The sequence below is a fragment of the Brachyhypopomus gauderio genome, chromosome 2 (genome assembly GCF_052324685.1).
Source record: "Brachyhypopomus gauderio isolate BG-103 chromosome 2, BGAUD_0.2, whole genome shotgun sequence".
Classification (NCBI taxonomy): Eukaryota; Metazoa; Chordata; class Actinopteri; order Gymnotiformes; family Hypopomidae; genus Brachyhypopomus; species Brachyhypopomus gauderio.
Window position 1 is genome coordinate 18,400,548 of NC_135212.1, and position 20,588 is coordinate 18,421,135.

General features: G+C 42.9%; 1 protein-coding gene across 3 annotated transcripts in view; it reads right to left on the reverse strand.

The window, feature by feature from the left end:
* hcn4 (hyperpolarization activated cyclic nucleotide-gated potassium channel 4) overlaps nucleotides 1–20,588 on the reverse strand; it is a 76,334-nt gene that overhangs the window by 30,233 nt on the left and 25,513 nt on the right. For all 3 annotated transcript variants that reach the window (XR_013125020.1, XM_076989424.1, XM_076989413.1), the window contains 2 exons: nucleotides 13,135–13,296; nucleotides 11,238–11,456 (listed from right to left, as the gene is read on the reverse strand). Coding sequence is in view for 2 of the 3 variants with exons in the window: in XM_076989424.1 (XP_076845539.1) it covers nucleotides 11,238–11,456; nucleotides 13,135–13,296 (381 nt within the window). In the remaining variant the exon portion in view is untranslated. The remainder of the gene's footprint in view (nucleotides 1–11,237; nucleotides 11,457–13,134; nucleotides 13,297–20,588) is intronic.

The window sequence follows — 20,588 nt, forward strand, 5'->3', positions numbered from 1 at the left end:
AAAAATCAGAGTGACCATGATCTTTAAATTGAAAAGAAAAAAACACTATGACTCTAACCAACCAAAAGAACAAAGAATCTGTAAATGAGGTTACTTATAAGTCAGTGTATTACTCATTTCCTCCAAATGCTACAGAACATGCAAATCTTTAGTTAAATTTTGAGTCAAATCTACACTTTTTAGCAGTCTAAATCGTCTTCTTCTTCTTCTACACTTCTATGCACTTTTTTTTGCAGGAAGATAATTTTTGTTGACCAGTTATACATATGCTGCTAATGTATACTACTATTAATCAAACTTGCATTGTATGCAACTGTTACTAAACCAGCCAATGTCAGTAAAATGAACTGAGACAATTTATTTGCATTTTATTATTGATACCATTGGTTTAAATGTTGTGTGTTTTGCTAAATAAAGCCATCAGGATCAGTTAAAATTTAAATAGCATCTCATGCTCATTCAGAGAAGCTATTCAGAAAATTCTTACTGCAACACTAAGTTTGTCCATGAAGTTATGTGAATAGCTGCCTACTTCCAAAGGGCTCACACATGTCTGACGTCTAAGGATAGAGACAGAAGCAGAGGGAGCGGAAGTGGCGTTCACAGTTCTGTACAGGGAGTTGCATGAGTGCAGGAGAAGACCTTAACTGCCAAGTGTTAATTAGAGATGTAGAGAGGAGAGTCAGTGAGGCAAATCAGCGCTGTTATTACTAATGCCATTTGGGCCTGGCATGTCACAACATGTTGGCTAGCATCACTCACTCACACACACACACACACACACACACACACACACACACACACACACACACACACACACACACACACACACACACACACAAATGCATACTAGACGACTCGATTTGTACACTATATATATATATATATATACACACACACACACATATATATATATATATATATATATATATATATATATATATATATATATATATATATATATATATATATATATTATGGCAAGCCGTTCAGGAAAAAACTATATATATAGAATGACTGCTAAGTCTGAATATATGGAATGAAGTCTGAATATATGGAATGAAAGTCTGAATATATGGAATGAAACCTGAGAATATGGAATGAAGTCTGAATATATGGAATGAAAGTCTGAATATATGGAATGAAACCTGAGAATATGGAACGAAAGTCTGAATATATGGAATGAAAGTCTGAATATATGGAATGAAAACCTGAATATATGGAATGAAAGTCTGAATATATGGAACGAAAATCTTAATATATGGAACGAAAGTCTGAATATATGGAACGAAAGTCTGAATATATGGAACGAAAGTCTGAATATATGGAATGAAAGTCTGAATATATGGAATGAAACCTGACGTCACTTGCGCCATTTTGTGCTTTCAGTTTGTGGTACCAGGTATGGTGGCAGGCTCGTTTGTTTGGCAGCATTTTGAGTACCCGGTAGAAATGATAAATGGCAAGAGAGTGACTGATAAGACACTGACCATATACAAACATTGTATGAAAATAATGCCGTACACCGCGGCCAATACGAGCACGATACAGAGACATTTACAGCAGCACCACAGCTCAGTACTCAGATCAACATATCTCACTTGTTAGCAGTGACAGAACGGCGCTTTGGCAAGTTGAGACAGCAGGATATCGGGAGCAGTGTGGCGATGTTAATATTCTTAAAAATGAACATGGCAGTGTTGCAGCAAATTCAGTGACATACTTGGTCAGGCTCTGTTTGCACTATTTGCACTCTGTAGCCTATTGACAGAGAAAAACGTTTTGTTTTGCACATAATAAAGTGAGTCCCCGCTTAACGACGGGTCTGGTTGACGGACCGGAGTTACGACCAACTTTTTATTTTATTTTGTGCGGTGCGCGGAGGAGCAGTGGCAGCACAGTGGAGTGTTGTGCACGAGAACATTGTTCGTTTTTGTATTTACGATCAAAGCGTATCTAAATCTGGGGTCGCGATTAACGACAGACTTCGATCTAACACCGTCGTTAAGCGGGGACTCGCTGTATTGTTTGCGCTTGAAAAAAGGAGAAATATTTTTATTTATTTTATTTTAACTTTTATGAAATTTTATTTTAATTTCAATTTGTAGGACAAGTTTATTAAGTTCATGCTTGCATCATGCATGTTAAGAGTTCTAATAAAACATTTCAAAATGCATGTGTAACTCAGTTAAATAAAAGTATGTTGTCCAGTCATATAATTTGTCATTTTAGTTTCCTTAAAATCTCGTCACGTCTCGTTCTCGTGAACCCAATATAGTGTATCGTCACACCCCTAGCAGTAATCCTCAGTATGGAGGAGATGATAAACACCCTGACCAGTGCACGACCTATGGTGGCGTACTGCTTACAAGCAGAATAAATAGAACATTTCTCCATAGTACTGCTGGCTAGCATACTATCAGCGGTGATTCGCTTGATTCGGAGCTGCGGTGTTTGTGTAAATTTACTCATGTTCAAAGGGCTTCCATATGGGAAGATACAACTCTCACAGTCCTCCTCAAACCGAACCAGTGTGCATGTCCGCGCAGCGCGGACGGTGACTTGTGCAATACGACTGGACCTACAGAACATTCATACAGTGCCATTCATTCAGTAGTATTGTAATAGTGCATATATATCTGTGTGAATGGCTGAAACACAGTCACTGATGTAAACTATGGACCCGCTCTGCGCGGCCCACTGATCAGCTGATGTGCGCCGTGTTGTCAGTCAGTATGTATGTCCAGACACAGTGTACTGCGCAGGTAACCCGTCCGTGCTGCGCGGATCTGCACTCTGTTCAGTTTGAGGAGGACTGAGAGGTTTATCTTCCCGTATGGAAGCCCTTTGTGCCGCATCATGCGATGCGGTTACCGCTTCTGGTGTAATGTTCTGACGATTTCAGTGTGAATCTGAACATGAAGTATGATTACACATACAAACTGCACCTCCGAATCAGGCCAGTCACAGCTGATAGCACGCTAGCCAACTACTATGGAGAAATTTTCCCTGAATTACGAGATGCCTCACTCATAACGAGCAGCCTGCCGCCATACCCAGTTCACAAACTGAAAGCACAAAATGGCGCGAGTGCGTCGATGACGTCAGATTTCATTCCATATATTCAGACTTTCACCACTTGAAAGTCTGAATATATGGAATGAAAACCTGAATATATGGAATGAAAGTCTGAATATATGGAATGAAAGCCTGAATATATGGAATGAAAGTCTGAATATATTGAATGAAAACCTGAATATATGGAATGAAAGTCTGAATATATTGAATGAAAGTCTGAATATATGGAATGAAAGTCTGAATATATGGAATGAAAGTCTGAATATATTGAATGAAAACCTGAATATATTGAATGAAAACCTGAATATATGGAATGAAAGTCTGAATATATTGAATGAAAGTCTGAATATATTGAATGAAAGTCTGAATATATGGAATGAAAGTCTGAATATATGGAATGAAAACCTGAATATATAGAATGAAAACCTGAATATATGGAATGAAAGTCTGAATATATGGAATGAAAGTCTGAATATATGGAATGAAAACCTGAATATATGGAATGAAAACCTGAATATATGGAATGAAAACTGACGTCTTTGACGCACTCGCGCCGTTTTGTGTTTTCAGTTTGTGGTAATTATAGGAAATTGTAACTACTTCGTTTCACAACATATATCTGTCTGACTGAACAGTTCTCTTGTATTAAATTAACAAATATGAGCCTCTTGTAATTCCAGGACGAAACATGAGAGAACGTGAAGACGTTAAGATTGGGCGTTTTGAAAATAAACAACCATTAAATAATGTGATTAAAAGCGAATTATTTCGAATCATTTTGAGTATATGTATAAATATTTAACTTAATTAAGTTTAACGTGCTGGGAAATATTGAACTGGACCTTGAAAGTGACGTACAAGTGCTTTAATTCCACCTTATAAAGGTGTATGAACCCTGCAAACATGACTTTGTTCATTGCGTGTACAACCTCGCGAATCGACAACGTGCGAGACCCTCGCGCATGGACGGAGCCACTGCGATTACATCATTTTTGCTGCGGACCCTCGACGCTCGCGACGCGTCAAGTATAAACCAGGCTTAAATCGATCGATCACCAGTGTTGGCGCCAGAGCGAACTAGTAACTCATTGAATCATAGATGTAGATCAGAGATAAATAAACTAGATTTTTTTCAGCGTGAGAAATCAGATGTATGGCGTGTGTGGCAACCCTGCAAACCGCAGCTCCGAATCAAGCGAATCACCGCTGATAGCATGCTAGCCAGCAGTACTATGGAGAAATGTTCTATTTATTCTGCTTGTAAGCAGTACGCCACCATAGGTCGTGCACTGGTCAGGGTGTTTATCATCTCCTCCATACTGAGGATTACTGCTAGGGGTGTGACGATACACTATATTGGGTTCACGAGAACGAGACGTGACGAGATTTTAAGGAAACTAAAATGACATTATATGACTAGACAACATACTTTTATTTAACTGAGTTACACATGCATTTTGAAATGTTTTATTAGAACTCTTAACATGCATGATGCAAGCATGAACTTAATAAACTTGTCCTACAAATTGAAATTAAAATAAAATTTCATAAAAGTTAAAATAAAATAAATAAAAATATTTCTCATTTTTTCAAGCGCAAACAATACAGCAAGTCCCCGCTTAACGACGGTGTTAGACCGAAAAGTCTGTCGTTAATCGCGACCCCAGATTTAGATACGCTTTGATCGTAAATACAAAAACGAACAATGTTCTCGTGCACAACACTCCACTGTGCTGCCACTGCTCCTCCGCGCACCGCACAAAATAACATAAAAAGTTGGTCGTAACTCCGGTCCGTCAACCAGACCTGTCGTTAAGCGGGGACTCACTTTATTATGTGCAAAACAAAAAGTTTTTCTCTGTCAATAGGCTACAGCAGGGCCGGAGTGGGACACTTTTTCAGCCCGGGAGTTTCATGCCCAAATCCGGCCCAAAATTATTTTCCCCTCCCAATCGGCCCAAACTAGAGATTGACATGAGCCGGCCCATCGGGAATCCTCCCGAATCTCCCGATTAGCCACTCCGGCTCTGGGCTACAGAGTGCAAATAGTGCAAACAGAGCCTGACCAAGTATGTCACTGAATTTGCTGCAACTACACTGCCATGTTCATTTTTAAGAATATTAACGTCGCCACACTGCTCCCGATATCCTGCTGTCTCAACTTGCCAAAGCGCCTTTCTGTCCCTGCTACCAAGTGAGATATGTTGATCTGAGTACTGAGCTGTGGTGCTGCTGTAAATGTCTCTGTATCGTGCTCGTATTGGCCGCGGTGTACGGAATTATTTTCATACAATGTTTGTATGGTCAGTGTCTTATCAGTCACTCTCTTGCCATTTATCATTTCTGCCGGGTACCCAAAATGCTGCCAAACAAACGAGCCTGCCACCATACCTGGTACCACAAACTGAAAGCACAAAATGGCGCAAGTGATGTCAGGTTTCATTCCATATATTCAGACTTTCATTCCATATATTCAGGTTTTCATTCCATATATTCAGACTTTCGTTCCATATATTCAGATTTTCGTTCCATATATTCAGACTTTCATTCCATATATTCAGACTTTCATTCCATATATTCAGACTTTCGTTCCATATTCTCAGGTTTCATTCCATATATTCAGACTTTCATTCCATATATTCAGACTTCATTCCATATTCTCAGGTTTCATTCCATATATTCAGACTTAGCAGTCATTCTATATATATAGTTTTTTCCTATATATATATATAATAGTTTATAGTTTATTTAGTATTATATATTACTGTATACTATAATGGGGGTTGGGGTTATAATAATAAAAAACAATAGGCAGCTTAATTCACACTAGGACTCGGGACCACTTAAGTCACCGTATTATTGGATGTGTAGGGAGGTGCATAACTGGGGATGTGTAGGGAGGTGCATAACTGGGGATGTGTAGGGAGGTGCATAACTGGGGATGTGTAGGGAGGTGCAGAATGTGGAAGAAGTGCTAGTCACCTCTGACTGTGAGGCAGTGTGTTTCAGCCCTCAGTCTTGAGTGTTATTTCCATCACATGCAATGTGTCTCAACATGTAGAAAAAGGGTGATGGCGAAAAAAAAATGACAAAAGTGACAGCAAAAGAGTGAGTGAGAGAGAGAGAGAGAGGACTGGGAGATGCCAGATTCCACCAGGGAAATCAGCTGGTCGGTCTCCAGGCTCACTTCTTCTTATTGGGGCCTGGCTAAGGCTCTTACCCTACAGAGCTGGAGGACATAGGGGAAGGGCACGAGGGGATCAGGGACACAGCCCAGCCTCTCCACCCTGAGGGCTTGTGAGGCCTGCGGAACGGGCAAGGGCCTAAACGCCCTAAAACGAGAGGGTAGGGGGAGTGGAGAAAGGATCAGAGGGAGCAGAGAGCCGGCAGAGGCGTGGTGGTTAGGGGCTGAAAGTCATTGGGGGATATTGTGCGTTGTTTTAGCCTGAAGGTTGATCGGCAGTTTGTGGAGTGACCAACAGAGGGCGCTAGAGATCGGGAGCGCTGGAAGAGAGAAGCATGGCCGCGGGGGGGAGGGATGGCGAGATAATCTGTCTTCTGCAGCACCTAAAAGAGGTGTGGGGCAGGTGGGTGTGGAGGAGGTGTTAGGGAACTGTTGAAGGGAACGAATGATGGCCAGAGACAGGACGGCGTGACTCATATGGTCATATGGCACACTTCAGGTCGCCACCTGACTGAGCAGCACCTGAGCAGCACCTGCTAACCTGGGCCACAAAACCAACCTCTGATATGCAGGCTAGACAGTGACAACATAGAAAACTGCTACAGGCAGTCATTCTATGATCCAAGCAGATAATCCCTTCTGGTATAACATTATAGTTTCTGAAGGCAGGTCTCTGCTACAAAAACAGTTTGATGCTGATCTTCTGATAGTGATGCTGTTTCTTTTTAACTGTAATCTTATGCCACTTTGACGAGTGTAAAAAAAAGTTTGTCTGCTCTGTATTATGAATGACACTGCACATGTATTCCATAAGAATAAAAGTGTCACGTTATTGGACAGATTAAGAAAATGACGGTCTAAACATGACAGTGACAAAAGTATTCACACATGGAAGCTTAAGGCGTCTAACATTAAGGCAGGAGGAGCAGAAATCCTGGTTAAGATCAGCGGATCGCCCCCAGTGATGGTGACAAACACAGTTTCGTTACGTGAATGTGAAGGAAAGGTCTCTAAGACGTAAACATTACCCGCCAAGCTAAAGTTCAAATGGATCTAAGAAGGAAAATAGTGGAGACGCTAATGACAAAGGATTGGCACAGGGCTACTTTAGCATGCGTGAGATGACAGCCGCGTCTTACGGTGTCATTTTAAGGGTATCCCTCTTGAAATTCATACTCTTGATATTTAGCATCTCATCAGCAAGCAGGTGAAGGAGAACACTATGAGGTTAATTGCAGGGAGCTACAGAGCTTAGTAGTGCGCATTAGTATTGGTATGGGAAATGACATAGCAGTAATATCAAAATAAACACTGCTGATACCGCTCTGTGTGGTAGGATAAGAATCACTGAGGATACTTAACAGCATTCATGTTCTAGGGCCAACGTAAAAATGCTTTATGTAATAAATATATTGTCTTCGTTGTAAGAAGGTGTAATATTAAAATGGGGAGGTAGCATGGCCAGTCAGGCCCGAGAATGCTTTGAAAATGTCTCCTGTGGCTATGGTGGCCCGGAAGCAACATCCCCGCAATCGCGTGTTGCGCCGGAGTAAATCCAAATTCTGAATTGTAATTAAAAGCATTTGATGTTTATTCACAAAAGACTCAAAGCACTTGTGGCGGCAAACGTGATCCTTGCCTTTCCTTTTCAACGTGTCTCTAAAGAATTTTACCTGAAATTAACTTCATTGTTATTTGTTGTTAGGCGAATACGCATTCAGCCCATTGATTTTGACTGAAAAGACATTTGTTAATTAAAATCTATGTTGATGCTGTTTGTAATATAGTAAAATCTGAAAAAGAATAGCAGGGCGACAATTCTTGCAAGGTAGTGCTTCGCAAGCATTTCTCAAAGCAAAGCAGTTTACATCTCTCTCTCTCTCTCTCTCTCTCTCTCTCCTTTACATTAGAATATTCATTTAAGGTGGTATTGCTCAGATCTGACGCACGCTGCCCCATCGTAATGGAACTCTATTCAGAGTGAATCAGCCCTTTCTGTGCATAATCCCCCCCGCCGTCTTTATTGCGCCTGCTTGTGTCTCACTTTTAGTTCCATTATACTGATGTGAATATTTCTGAAGGATGTTTTCATGCAGATTCGCTTCATATATTTGATGCCAACTCGAACTGTCGTCTCCCTGGATGTTTATATTGGCCGCAAAACAAAGAGCCATGCCCATACACACATGGGTAATCATCTGTACACTCTGGTGAAGGTGTGTGCGTGTGTGAGTGTGTACATCTGCGCGAGACGCTCACCACTAATCTTCCAGCTGCTTGGAGATCTGAGCTCCCACCTAGACATAACACATCCGACCCATGCCTTCAGAATACATCTCCCAGCTTGACAGGGTGTGTCTTATTTGGTGTCGAACTAAACACTACATGATGACGGATCTCCATAAAGGGACTGATAACCACTGGGGTGGGGGCTACGTGTTTGCTTGCTTGTATGAGGGTTTATGAAGCACCATGGGACCAGTCTTACGGTGGACTACAGCAGTGAATCTAATTATGAAGCCACTCACATCCTATGAAGTTCCACGCCTGGTGCTAGCAGCCAGGACCTTCCAACACAATCTGTTTACCTCTTTTGCTCTGTAGGTCAAGACAATGTGTTAAGGCTTGTGAGCTGAAAGGGGCTGATATGGGTAGTCTCACATTAGATGGTATCTTGGATCTTTTGCCAAGCACTCCATGTGCTTAGCCAATGAGGCAATTGGTGACCTGAACACCCACGTGTGAAGGGTGACTAGATTTTGGCCCTAAAGGTTTTGGTCAAAAACCCAATCTGGATGCACAATTATGTAAATATACTCAGATTGACGAATAATAACATTAGGGCATTGTAGCATAGTCTCCAAAAAATTACCATATGAAAAAGCTTCCAGCAAAACCCAGAGCCACACAGACACACCCTCATGGGCACACTCAAGCATACACACGCATGTTCACGTGTACGCTCCTAAGACTGGGACGTTCTTCTCTGGGCCTCTGTCCGGTGGTTCCTCTCATGGATCTGGAGAACCTTGGGAAACGATCCAAGGTTCCACCATTAATCACCATAACCCACCCTCGAAGAGGAATGAATGAAAACGCCTCAGCCTGAAATATTAATCGCTGTTTACTGTGCTAATTTCCCCTCTGCAGGCAGCCTGGCCCGGGGGAGGGGGGGGGGGGGGGGGGGTGTTTGGCTCAAAATGAAACGTGTCATTAGTGCCGTTGCCATGGGAGCGCATTGCCATGGGATGTGCGTCGAGGTAACGGATGGTGGTTTGACCCATCGCCCTGGCGCAGTGTCCACCGAGAGGTGGAACATCTGGTTAGCTCGCTCTGTGAAACCAGTCTTCAGAATCAGGCCACCAGACGATGTCCCTCAACTCTCTGGCCAAAGTGTGCCGGTTTCAGGTCCATGGTTTTGGTCTTTTTTGGTGTGTTTCTACTTGTTTTGCAACGAAAATGAGTGAAGTGCAGCACAATAGCACCTGCATATCTATAATTGCATGTATTGAGAAGTACATGGCTTATCTGAATTAGTACCCAGTAGTTCGCACTTCATCGATGTGCTGGTCATATAAATTGGATTTACTGAATCCGGACTATGAACACAAAGTGCATTTGCTCACTCAGACACCAGATACTAGATTACGTTTTCAGTTTTAATAAGGAATAATAATAAGTGTTCTCTATCCTATTCATGCTCCCTATCCTTACCGCAAAGAAAACACAATAAATGTTTTCTGATAAATCCTTTTGAGGCTTCAAGGACAGTTCTAGAGTTTCAAGGCACAGTTCTATGCTCTGGGTCCACCTCAGGTGAAGAGGTAGCCCCAGGTCTCTTACCCATCTCTCCGTCTGTCTCTTGTCTGTCTCTGCCTGCCATTCTGATCATAGATGTTGCCTGCTGAAAGAATGCTGCACACACTGTACACCCTGAATGCTACACACATACATCCTGTTATGGATGAATGTTCTACATGGACATGAACTCATACATATATAGGAATAGTGTGTCTTACTATCACTGTCTTATCAACGCTATTTTATCATGCTAGCAGTGTTTTATTAAAGCTGTGTCGAATAATGTCGGCATGGCTACTAAAACCCAGTCCCCCGCTGCGTTTCTGTATTTCTGGTTCTAACTAGGCTGTGGTTTTCTCTTCTCCTCAGCACCTCATGGCTTGTTTAAAGAATGTTCCAGACCTTATCCACATCAACCACCACATCCTTTCTATCTCAGCAATGTGTCCAGTTTGCCCCTTTCATTTCCTTTACTCCTTCCCCCGCTCTGTTCCTCAGTCTCTTTTCTTTCTTTCAGTCATTCTTTCTAGTCTTTCTTTTTCCTCTCATTTTTCTGGCGCCATCTCGCCCATACGTAGCTCTCTAGGGGTCGCCACATGACCCCCTGTCTCATTCCTCACGGAGCGCCTCGCTTCTCTCCACACCCCCCCCCCCCCCCTCGTTTTCCATCTCTCCGACGCACTCCACAGATGGTGGGCCATGTGGCAGGCTGGCAGCCCTGCTCATTATTGACCCCTGCCATGCCCAGCGCGAGGCGGGCGTCAGCAGGCACGCACGGGTACCACACAGTGCCGTCCACCCCTACAGGTGAGCACCTGGCACACACTGCCCTACTTCCCATGTAGGCTGTTTAAGGAGTGCAGGTAGAACCCTGGACGTGTTAACCACTCGAAGAGGAGGCGATTCACGGGGTACAAACCGCTCCCTGAGACAACGAGCAAAATTTCACAGGATAAGCTCTCGTGATCGATAGCTGTGTAAGTCTGGGTTATAAGAGTGAGATCAGAACCGACCCTGACCAGTGTCAAACTTCAAGCCACAACACTACAATTTGCCAAGACTTGCTCATCAAACCATTTCATACTATAGTGACCCATCCAGAAAAAGATTTTTTTTTTACTGGTGTTGAGGATTTTCACAAGGACGCTTGGTCTTCAAGCCATTTCTCACTTACCTTCTCCTGGTACTGCCGCCGCGAGGAGTCCAGAGACTGGATCAGTGCAGTGGCGTGGCCCACGAACATGGCGTAGCACGTGGCACCCACAATCATGCTCAGGATGGTCAGCCACACGTCCGTCATGCCCACAGGTGGGTACATACCGTAGCCGATACACAGCATGTGGCTCATGGCCTTGAAGAGCGCGTAGGAGTACTGGCGGCCCCACGTGTCATTCTGCAGGGGACAGAAGCAAAGACAGGCGTGAGGTCGTGCTGTCAGGGTCCCAACCGCGTCTCCGGTGCACCACGCACAGCTGGGATTCCAGCGCCGTGACCTCGTAGGGCACCGGTCACCCCCCGAGACGGCCTCTGCAGACGGGTCTGTGAAGTGGAGCCTGTCGCCCCACACATGAGAGACCGTTAAGTGTGTAGGAGAATTCAAATTGCTCTGGCTGGCTGGACGGACAAGCGCCAGGGGACGGGCCCCCGTGAACTTGGCAGGGAGCAACACAGTGAGTTGAAATGGGGAATGAATGGGACTCGGGATGGGAGGCGTCTATGGGAGAAAGTGGGTCAGCTATTTAGAAAGATGTAACATTTCTGTGTGTCTGTAAATTGTGAATAAATTGCCCTTTTCCTTTGGATCTGTGTGGAAGTCCACATGGAATCAATATCGGTTCTCTCCTGACAAGATGTGTCCAAATTGCTTTCAAACTCATTTCTACATGGACATAGCCCTGAAAGAAAGCCAATTAGGGCTTTCAAAAATGGAGAAAAACACTGACACAGTGGGATAATGGTAGAGCTGTATAAGGAGTTGTATAAGTTAAAGGCATCTTGTATAATACTGTATCACTATCATTCAGGTAAATGAGCATTCAGGTATGAGAAAAGAAAAGCGAAACATAAATAATTTCTTTGAGCTCACGGTCCACTTGGTTAAGGGCAAGAGCATGTGGACAGATCTGCCTTATGACCAAATATTGTTTATTATGGATTTCATTCATTAAATGCAAGTGTGCCACCCTAAAAATACCAGCCAAAGGCAGTGGAAGTGTTCTCTCCATGGTCTCCTCCTTCAAGACTGCTGTTAATTATCTCCAGTCCACTACGATTTGCTCTACCCATCTTCACATGGATCTGGCGGCCTACTTTCAACGGTATCAACTTTTTAAACTCGGGTCTGATTCAAGCTCCTTCGTCTTCGTGCATTCTATAAGACATATAATGATAGATCTCCATTACGTCTTTGAAACCCGAGGGCTGAGGGCTTCTGTAGGCCTCACCAATTGAATGTCACGAGAGTTGGTTCCCATGCCTGGCTAGTCAGGTCCTTCTCATCCAGTAATTCAGGGTCATAACCCAGCCGTTAGGCTGCTTGGTTATATATCCGTAAAGGGAACTCAATTACCTGCTTGAGGGAGGGACTGTAAATTGAACAGCAACCCTCATCACTCTGTGAGCACTGGGGCCTGTTTATATGCGACACTCTTGACTAACAATAAGGGTGCTCACTGGAAAATGGTCAATACTCCATCGATATTGAATTAATGCTAAAAAAAAAATCAAACAAAAAAAAAAGACCCCTGTGAATCTCAGCTATTTCTCCTTGACTTAAAAAAATATATATTATTAACAAACCTTCGAAAGGGTCACCTTGCATAAAGTATGATAACCACTGCCTGAGATGAATCTGCAAATACTGATCACAGAGCAGAAGGAAAAAAGAAGGAACCTGCTATGAATCCCCCACCCACACTTCTCCACTTCTCTCAGCTTGCGGTCACACAGAGGCTCTGGCCAGCAATCACCAAAATCAGATGAGATGAAGATGAGAGAGAACCCCATATCCAGACCCAACCCCCCCACTCCCTTGAAACCTAATGAGCGCGGTGCTGTCCAAACATACTCACCACCATCTTGTTCTTGGCCACCCAGCAGTCATCTGGGAAGTCTTGCAGCATGGGCACGAGGAACTGCAGGCAGCCGTCCCAGTGACACAGAAGCAGCATCATGCCAATCAGGTTCACAATCCGCACCATAGCACTGGCCAGGTCGTAGGTCATATGGAAAATCTGGGATGGGGGGGAGAAAGGTGAGAGCAGTGGGTAAATGGGAGGAGCCAACCTGGCCCGTTAGGAAAACCGCAGTGGTTCTGGTATACACTGATGACTGAGTCTTTGGGCAGAACCTGGGTGTCTCATATACACTGGTGCATTTTTGTTTTACAGGCTGATCAGGAAAAACAATAAGCTGTAGGAAAGGGTATATCCTTGTAGAAATGTACAATGTAAATCACACTTTCTTCTCATTCTTTGTCTTTTGTTCTGGGTCTCTCCTTTTGTGCATTCATTTTATACAAATGCTTTTATTTGTATAAATTCAAAATAATGTTTTTTTTTTTTTACATGTATGCAGTAGTATATAAAACTCCACTGTATTTCTCAGTTTGTGTGTTACCATGAACAGCCTTGGCTAAGGTGTCTGTTCATGCAGGAGGTTCATCTGTTCATAAGGTTTTATGAAGGTTAACTGAAGGTTTTAGCTATTATGAATCTGAACCATACACAAAAGATATGATTCATGATTCATACTTTTTCATTTATTTGAATGTTAAAGATAGTAAGTACATTTACATTGACCATGCTGATATACATGTTAATCCCTTTTCTCATCATGTAGGATTTGAGGCTTTTAAACCTGCTCAGCACCAGATTCCCGGTTATGCTGAGTGAGCTTTGTCCTGTGATAGGTCAGTTTATGTGTCCGTTAATCTCGCTCCCATTCTAGGCCACTGTGTTCTCGGCCACAAACAAGCCAGTGCGTGCAGAGACCATCCCTCACTTATATAACCACTGTGCTTTTTCTTTCTGTTTACAGATGGCATTAATGATTCTGGGCTCTGTAAGGGCTTGTGTTTGTGTGTGTGTGTGTGTGTGTGTGTGTGTGTGTGTGTGTGTGTGTGTGTGTGTGTGTGTGTGTGCGTGTGTGTGTGTGTGTGAGAGAGAGAGAGAGAGAGAGAGAGAGACTAGGAGTGCACATCTGTTTGGGGTGTGCATGCACATGTGTAAAATGTCATTTTAAAGCCATGGGACAAGAATAAAGCTGAGGCTTATAATGATAAAGGAGATGAGGTTGGTTTAGCAAATCACTAACAAACCTGATAAACAGTGGAAATATGGGGGGGGGGGGGGGGGGGTGGGCAGGTAGGTAGGTAGGATGGATGGATGGATGGATTGATAGAGAGAGAAACTGAATCAGACTTATGGAATATGGAGTTGGGGGACAAGTGCATGATGTCCTCAAATCAGTGAGGACACTCACAATACATGTGCATAAAAACTAGAATGATCAGGACTGATTTCTTGCTGTCTGATTTCTTGTCTCCCAAGTCCTACATTACTTAATATGTACATCAATGAAATGCCAGCAATGCTAGATCAATCAAATAAAACTGCTGGCTTCACTGCAGACGATACTACAGTTAAATGTTTGCTTAATGCAGATGACCTAGTTTTGTTTTCACCTTGAAGAGAGGGCTTTTAATAAAACTTTTAAAAGTGTTTTGTGAAACTTTTTCCCTTGAAAATCAATCACCAAAAAGACAATGCTCATGTTTCAGAAAAGCCCTAAAATCAAGGAAATCATCTTGAATATAAACCAAACAAACAATATTTACTATACTGTATATTCTACAGGAAGGTTTGGCTGTACAGGAACTAAAGTGAAAAAAGAAAGGAGAGGCATTTAAAACTGATCCAACTGCACTTTACAGCAGTGAGTGGGTATGTCTGACACGCAACTGAGACACTGTATGATAGAGGATATTTCTGTCTGTCACGTCTGGCTCCGCCTCCCTCCTGTCTGTCAAGTCTTTGTTTTCCCCATCTTCCCCACCTAGTATTCTGTAACCCCGCCCCTTGTAAGTGTTCTCAGGTGTTCCTTGTTTAGTGTCTGGTATTTAAGCCCTCTCTTTCTGGTCAGTGTTTTACATTGTGCTGTAGATATTGCGTTTATAATGTCTAACCCTACTATTTGTGTTAATCGTGTTTCCATCTCTTTACCTGGCTTTGTCACCCTGGACTATTTAAAGGATGATACCTGGATTTGCCCCTATTAAATTTGCCCCTATTAAATTTGCCCCTATAAATTTGCCCCTCGCTCTTCTCAGCATGTGTGTCGTGCTGTGGACGCATTGTTACACTGTAGCGGTTCTGTACAGTGTACAGCGGTGTGTAGCGGTTGTCCTCAGTGTACAGAGGAGAACGTCATATAATGCATGCAGACCTGAATTAGGATGAACTGAAGCAATCAGACCCAAATTACACCAAAAAACACAAATACACACAAAAAATCCACAAGCACAAACTTCAACATTCCTCGGGCCTAAACAGACTCCCCTATACATGGGCAAGCTGACCACAGTCAAAGACAAAAAAGAAAACGGTAAGAATGTACAGACTGACCACTGAAACTGGCCATCACGGGCAGGTCTGGGTCCCCTGAGGAGAAGAAGTTCTCCCACTGCTACGTGGGAGTAGAGGAGACACATCCGCACTTCCTAACCAAGTGTCCCAAATATGAATCAATTAGAAGCTCATTCTATGAGAACATTTGTTTCTAGATTGCAGTAATAAAGAACAACTGCCCTATATCTTGGGGGAGAAGAGTGGGCTGATTATGTAAGCAGCAAGATTCATAACGTCTTCGCATCTTTTCACAGCCTAAGGGATCTCCAGTAATCTCCCACCCATCTCCAGGTGGTCAGTATTGCTGATTACTAATAATAAATTAATAATTTGTTTTATAGATTATATATGTTTTTTATTTTTTTAGATACTTTCTCCTTTCCTGGTTGTGGAAATTTGCTATCAGCAATAATGTAACATTCATGCCAATACAGCAGCATCAATGACGATGAATCGAGAGAGAGAGAGAGAGAGAGAGAGAGAGAGAGAGAAAGAGAGAGAGAGTGAGAGACAGAGAAAGAGGGAGATAGAGGGAGAGAGAGCATGCTGATGAAGGCCAAGATCGGCTAATCCTAATGATAACTGCACCCTTGGTTACAGGGTACTGGATGGTAATGGCCTCCACAATTTAAAGCTACTTAATCCCATTGAGGTCATGGCATGCACTGTTAACTGCGTCTCTCCATATTAAAAGCCACTCAGCACTCTTAAAAACACACTTTTTAAAGGCGTATAGCTGCGAGGGATGCTCTTACGCTCTCTGTTGTTATCAGGACATAGAAGAGCCTCATAAATCAGTTACAGTGGCTCAGTTGTAAAATTGGCCTTATCCCACTCTCGCTTTCTGTTGCCCACCGCACGTACCTGCCAACTGCTGCTAGTGTGATTACACTCCATATGCTTTATTTGTGTGTGTTTGTGTGTGATTGTGTGTGCGTGTGTGTTTGTGCCAGCATTCAAAGAGATATGGCCTACATTAACTGCAGGAAATGCACACCGTTCAGTTCACAGGTCTAATCTGGAACTCTTCAAGCGAACTGGGTAGGTGAGCTACATACTAACTGTGTTTATACAGATTTCCAAGCTACAGTTCAAGCTCATCCAACACAACAGTGCTGTGTTCCATAAACAGCACTGACCAAACGCCACATGGATACAGCAGGTGTGTTTCTTATCGACTCGGGCACGGATCGCCAGATCATAAGGACAAGAGGTTTGCCGCACTCAGGATGGTGGGGTACAGAAAAACGACAACATACGTGGTTCTCCTGTTCTCCTGCTCTCCGTCTCCTGCGCTCCTTCAAAGCTTTCAGCCCCAGGGTGCTTTTGCATCATAGGCTTGGAGCTGCACGACTATCTGAATGCAGAGTTCAGGGCCGCCTGCCGTCAACTTTGCCGGATGGAAGCAATGTGCCGCTCTGTGACATTATAGCTACCTGCCCTGGCACTTACGTTACGCAAGGAAGAGTGAGTCTCGCGATTTACCTTCATCTCGCCTTGTGTTTGTTTCACCTTGCATTTGTCAGAATACAATTCAGAGAGAGAAAGAGAGAAAAAAAAAGATGAAAGATAGGAAGAGAGAGAAAAAGGGAGAGAGAGAAAGAGGGGGAAAGGGTGAAAGAAAGACAGAGAGAGAAGGGGAAGAAAAAGAGAAAAGGAGAGAGAGAGAGAGAGAGAGAGAGAGAGAGAGAGAGAGAGAGAGAGAGAGAGAGATCAATCGGGGGCACAAATACCCATACAGTCATGTACTTGCTACCTAGCTATGAAACCACACATTAAATATATCGAAAAATGTGGGTTAGAAAATCCATACACGGGAAACCTAATGCAAATTTATACTGGTTATTTCCAAGATACAAACAAATGAACTGGGCACAAACCACAGTCTCTTCTTTACTGCCTGAGGTTCACCTTTTAAATTACATGTTCCTTTCAGGAGCTACAATGCTTGCACATTTGTTTTCAGATTTACATGGTGGTGTATAATGAAATGATCTTGAAATTACAGTAATATTACAACACTGCTGGAACTATCACAACTGAACCTTTCACAATTAACTTCTTGCTGTTTTCATTGTTATGTAGGCATGTTTGTGAAGAACCATATTAATCTGAACACAATCCAGAACCTGCAGTTCTACCCAGAACCCTTGTGAGGAGCACGCCACATTTGCACGACCAGTGAGCTGTCCTTATATGTCTCCATCAACTCCTACACGGACCGGAACTCTCCACAGCAGGACTGGAATAATGTCATGCAAATCTCCAGTTATGAGTTAGCAATATGAAAGGAAGGCATTACACACCACTGGGCAGAGCCGGGGGCTCGTGACACCACACACACCCACTCCCTCTTTTTCCATCTGCACTTCAATCCCTCTCTCTTGTCAATCTTCAGTTCTAATGAATTAGCAACACGGAGTGAAGACAGATTTTGGATGAATTAGAAAGTAAAATAATGCTAGTAAATTGCTGAAATTCATTCTCATACTGGGTTTTTATGAGGTAATTAGTAAGGATCTGAGGAATTAGGTTTAATGCTCGTCAATGGCAGCACTCCAAATGGTGAAAGGCTATTCTAAGGATGCATAAATCATGAAAACCATGGAAGCCATTAAAGAAATTCTTTTTACTTTTGTTCAGAGACTGTCTGTGCTGTCAGTCAAAAATGCACTCAACAAACACACTTTTTCTATCGCCTACTCTCTCTCTCTCTCTCTCTCTCTCTCTCTCTCTCTCTCTCTCTCTCTCTGTCATCATGGCTTTGAGACTGATGAATACCTAGGATATGTCATTAATTAAAAGAGGATACAGTAGATTTAACAATATATAGTGGCTGATCATTCATTTTTTGACTGATGAAGAACACACACACACACACACACACACACACACACACACACACACACACACACACACACACACACACACACACACAATCAAATAGAGGGTGAAATCAAACAGTGACATTTTTGACTGTAATAACAATAATAACAATATTTTAAAAATAATTTAAGATATATCAAGGGGACTTACAGTGCATAAAGACATTTCTGTAGGATGAATTAGGCTTAAACGTAAGTATCTTAAAAAGATAACTTTATGTGAATAAACTGACTCATTGCTCTCTCTCTATCTCTCTCTATCTCTATCTCTCTCTCTGAATGAGAGATATGCTAATCTAGGCTTGTGAAAATAACTATGTCAAAGCATCTGGTGGTGGCTGTCACGGTTACTAATGATGATAAACGCCTGGTGTGTGTGATCCACATGAATTTCAAGAGAATTACTCACACACACTTGCATTAGAATTCATCCTCCCAGTGTCATAAAGAGTTCTCTGGTGTTTAGACACTATCAATGACAGATGGATATGCCGGTTGTTCCCCTGTTCCCTCCAGATACGCCTCCTCTATTCCTCCTTCGTTACAACTGTCTTACAGATCAAGTTTACCGCACACATAGACAGAGCTCCTTCATCAGGAAGATGTGATTTTAACTATGCCAAATAACTTGGCAGGACTCTTGATACAAAGGGATGATGCACTGGTGTACTCCACAGATGGCCCCTGCCAGTCAAGAACACATGGAGGCATAGCAAATTAGGTTTGAGGAAAAATGACTTTAAATATGTTAAAGTGGACTTCACTTGGCACAGCGCTTTGCTGGGATTTATGTTTAAGGCCGGGGAGCAGAGTATAATGTGTGACTATTTATACATGTAAAACAGGGAGCTCCCTTTAACTGCCAATCACTACAAAGGTTACTAACATAGCATTTAGAAGAGCTACCGAATGCGTTATGTATCTGAGGGCTATTTGAATAAAGGTTGTTGCTTTTAGGACTTCCAGCAAGAATGCTTAGATCACGTGAAGTAGAATGAAGCCTTAACCGGCTATTCAGTCATTTTCTGCCTGATGTCAATTTAGAACAGTGAATATCCTGCAGCTCTTGTCATTTCTAACCTGATATTTTGATTGGACCTTACAGACAAATTGGGGGCTTGTTTTGGCTGTACAGTAGCAATAGGCATTAACATGTGGATTACATATGCTTTATGTAATAATCTTTGAAGATGGCCTGCTGAGCATTTTAATATCACAGGAGGTACGCTGCTTTCTGAAGGCCTCTTCACTGCAATGCCAGGTCTCTTTGTATGGCCCATAATATACTATTCAACCCTTTCTTCATCACTTGGTTATCTCAAACAGACCAGGGAGCCAGGTGCCAGGCAAGGTGCCAGGTCACTGTGTGAAAATGAATCCTGGTGGCATTAGCTCACCGGTGGCATTCCTCAATTTATGACAGGGTGATTATATTGAGGAGTGAAGCGGAGTGTTGTGTACTTTCCACACACACGCACACTTCGCCACTGAAGGAGCCGGGGACCTTCGGGGCATATCGGATCATTGCCCGAAAATCCAGCACTCATTCAGGCAGCACAAGCCATAAATCTGAATGCTCCCAGATGCCAGTGTTAATAGAGATGGAGTCTCCGCCTCCACACAATAAACAGATACAGATGGCCCTTCCTGGAGAGGCTCCCCACTCCAAGATCAAACCACCGCACGTAAATGTGTGTCATATTCCCACCCGCTAATGCCGTTCTTGTTAACTCTTCTCACTGAAAAGTACTTAGGATCTGCCAGTGGTGTTGAAGAGGGTGTTTAAGCACCTGTCATTTAAAGCTTACTGGGGTCTGAAGTGGGTGCTTCAGCATTGCAACTGCCTCCTTCATTATGGCCCCAGATAGTCGTCCAAAAACATGCCCCGGCATTCTTGACTCCGGAGGAGAGGGTGCTCAGATAGCCATCGCGAAATCATGACATCACAGGCGTCTGGTGCATCGCTGGCCCCTCACAGGTTAGTCATTAGTGCTTTAATTTGAGTTTGATCCA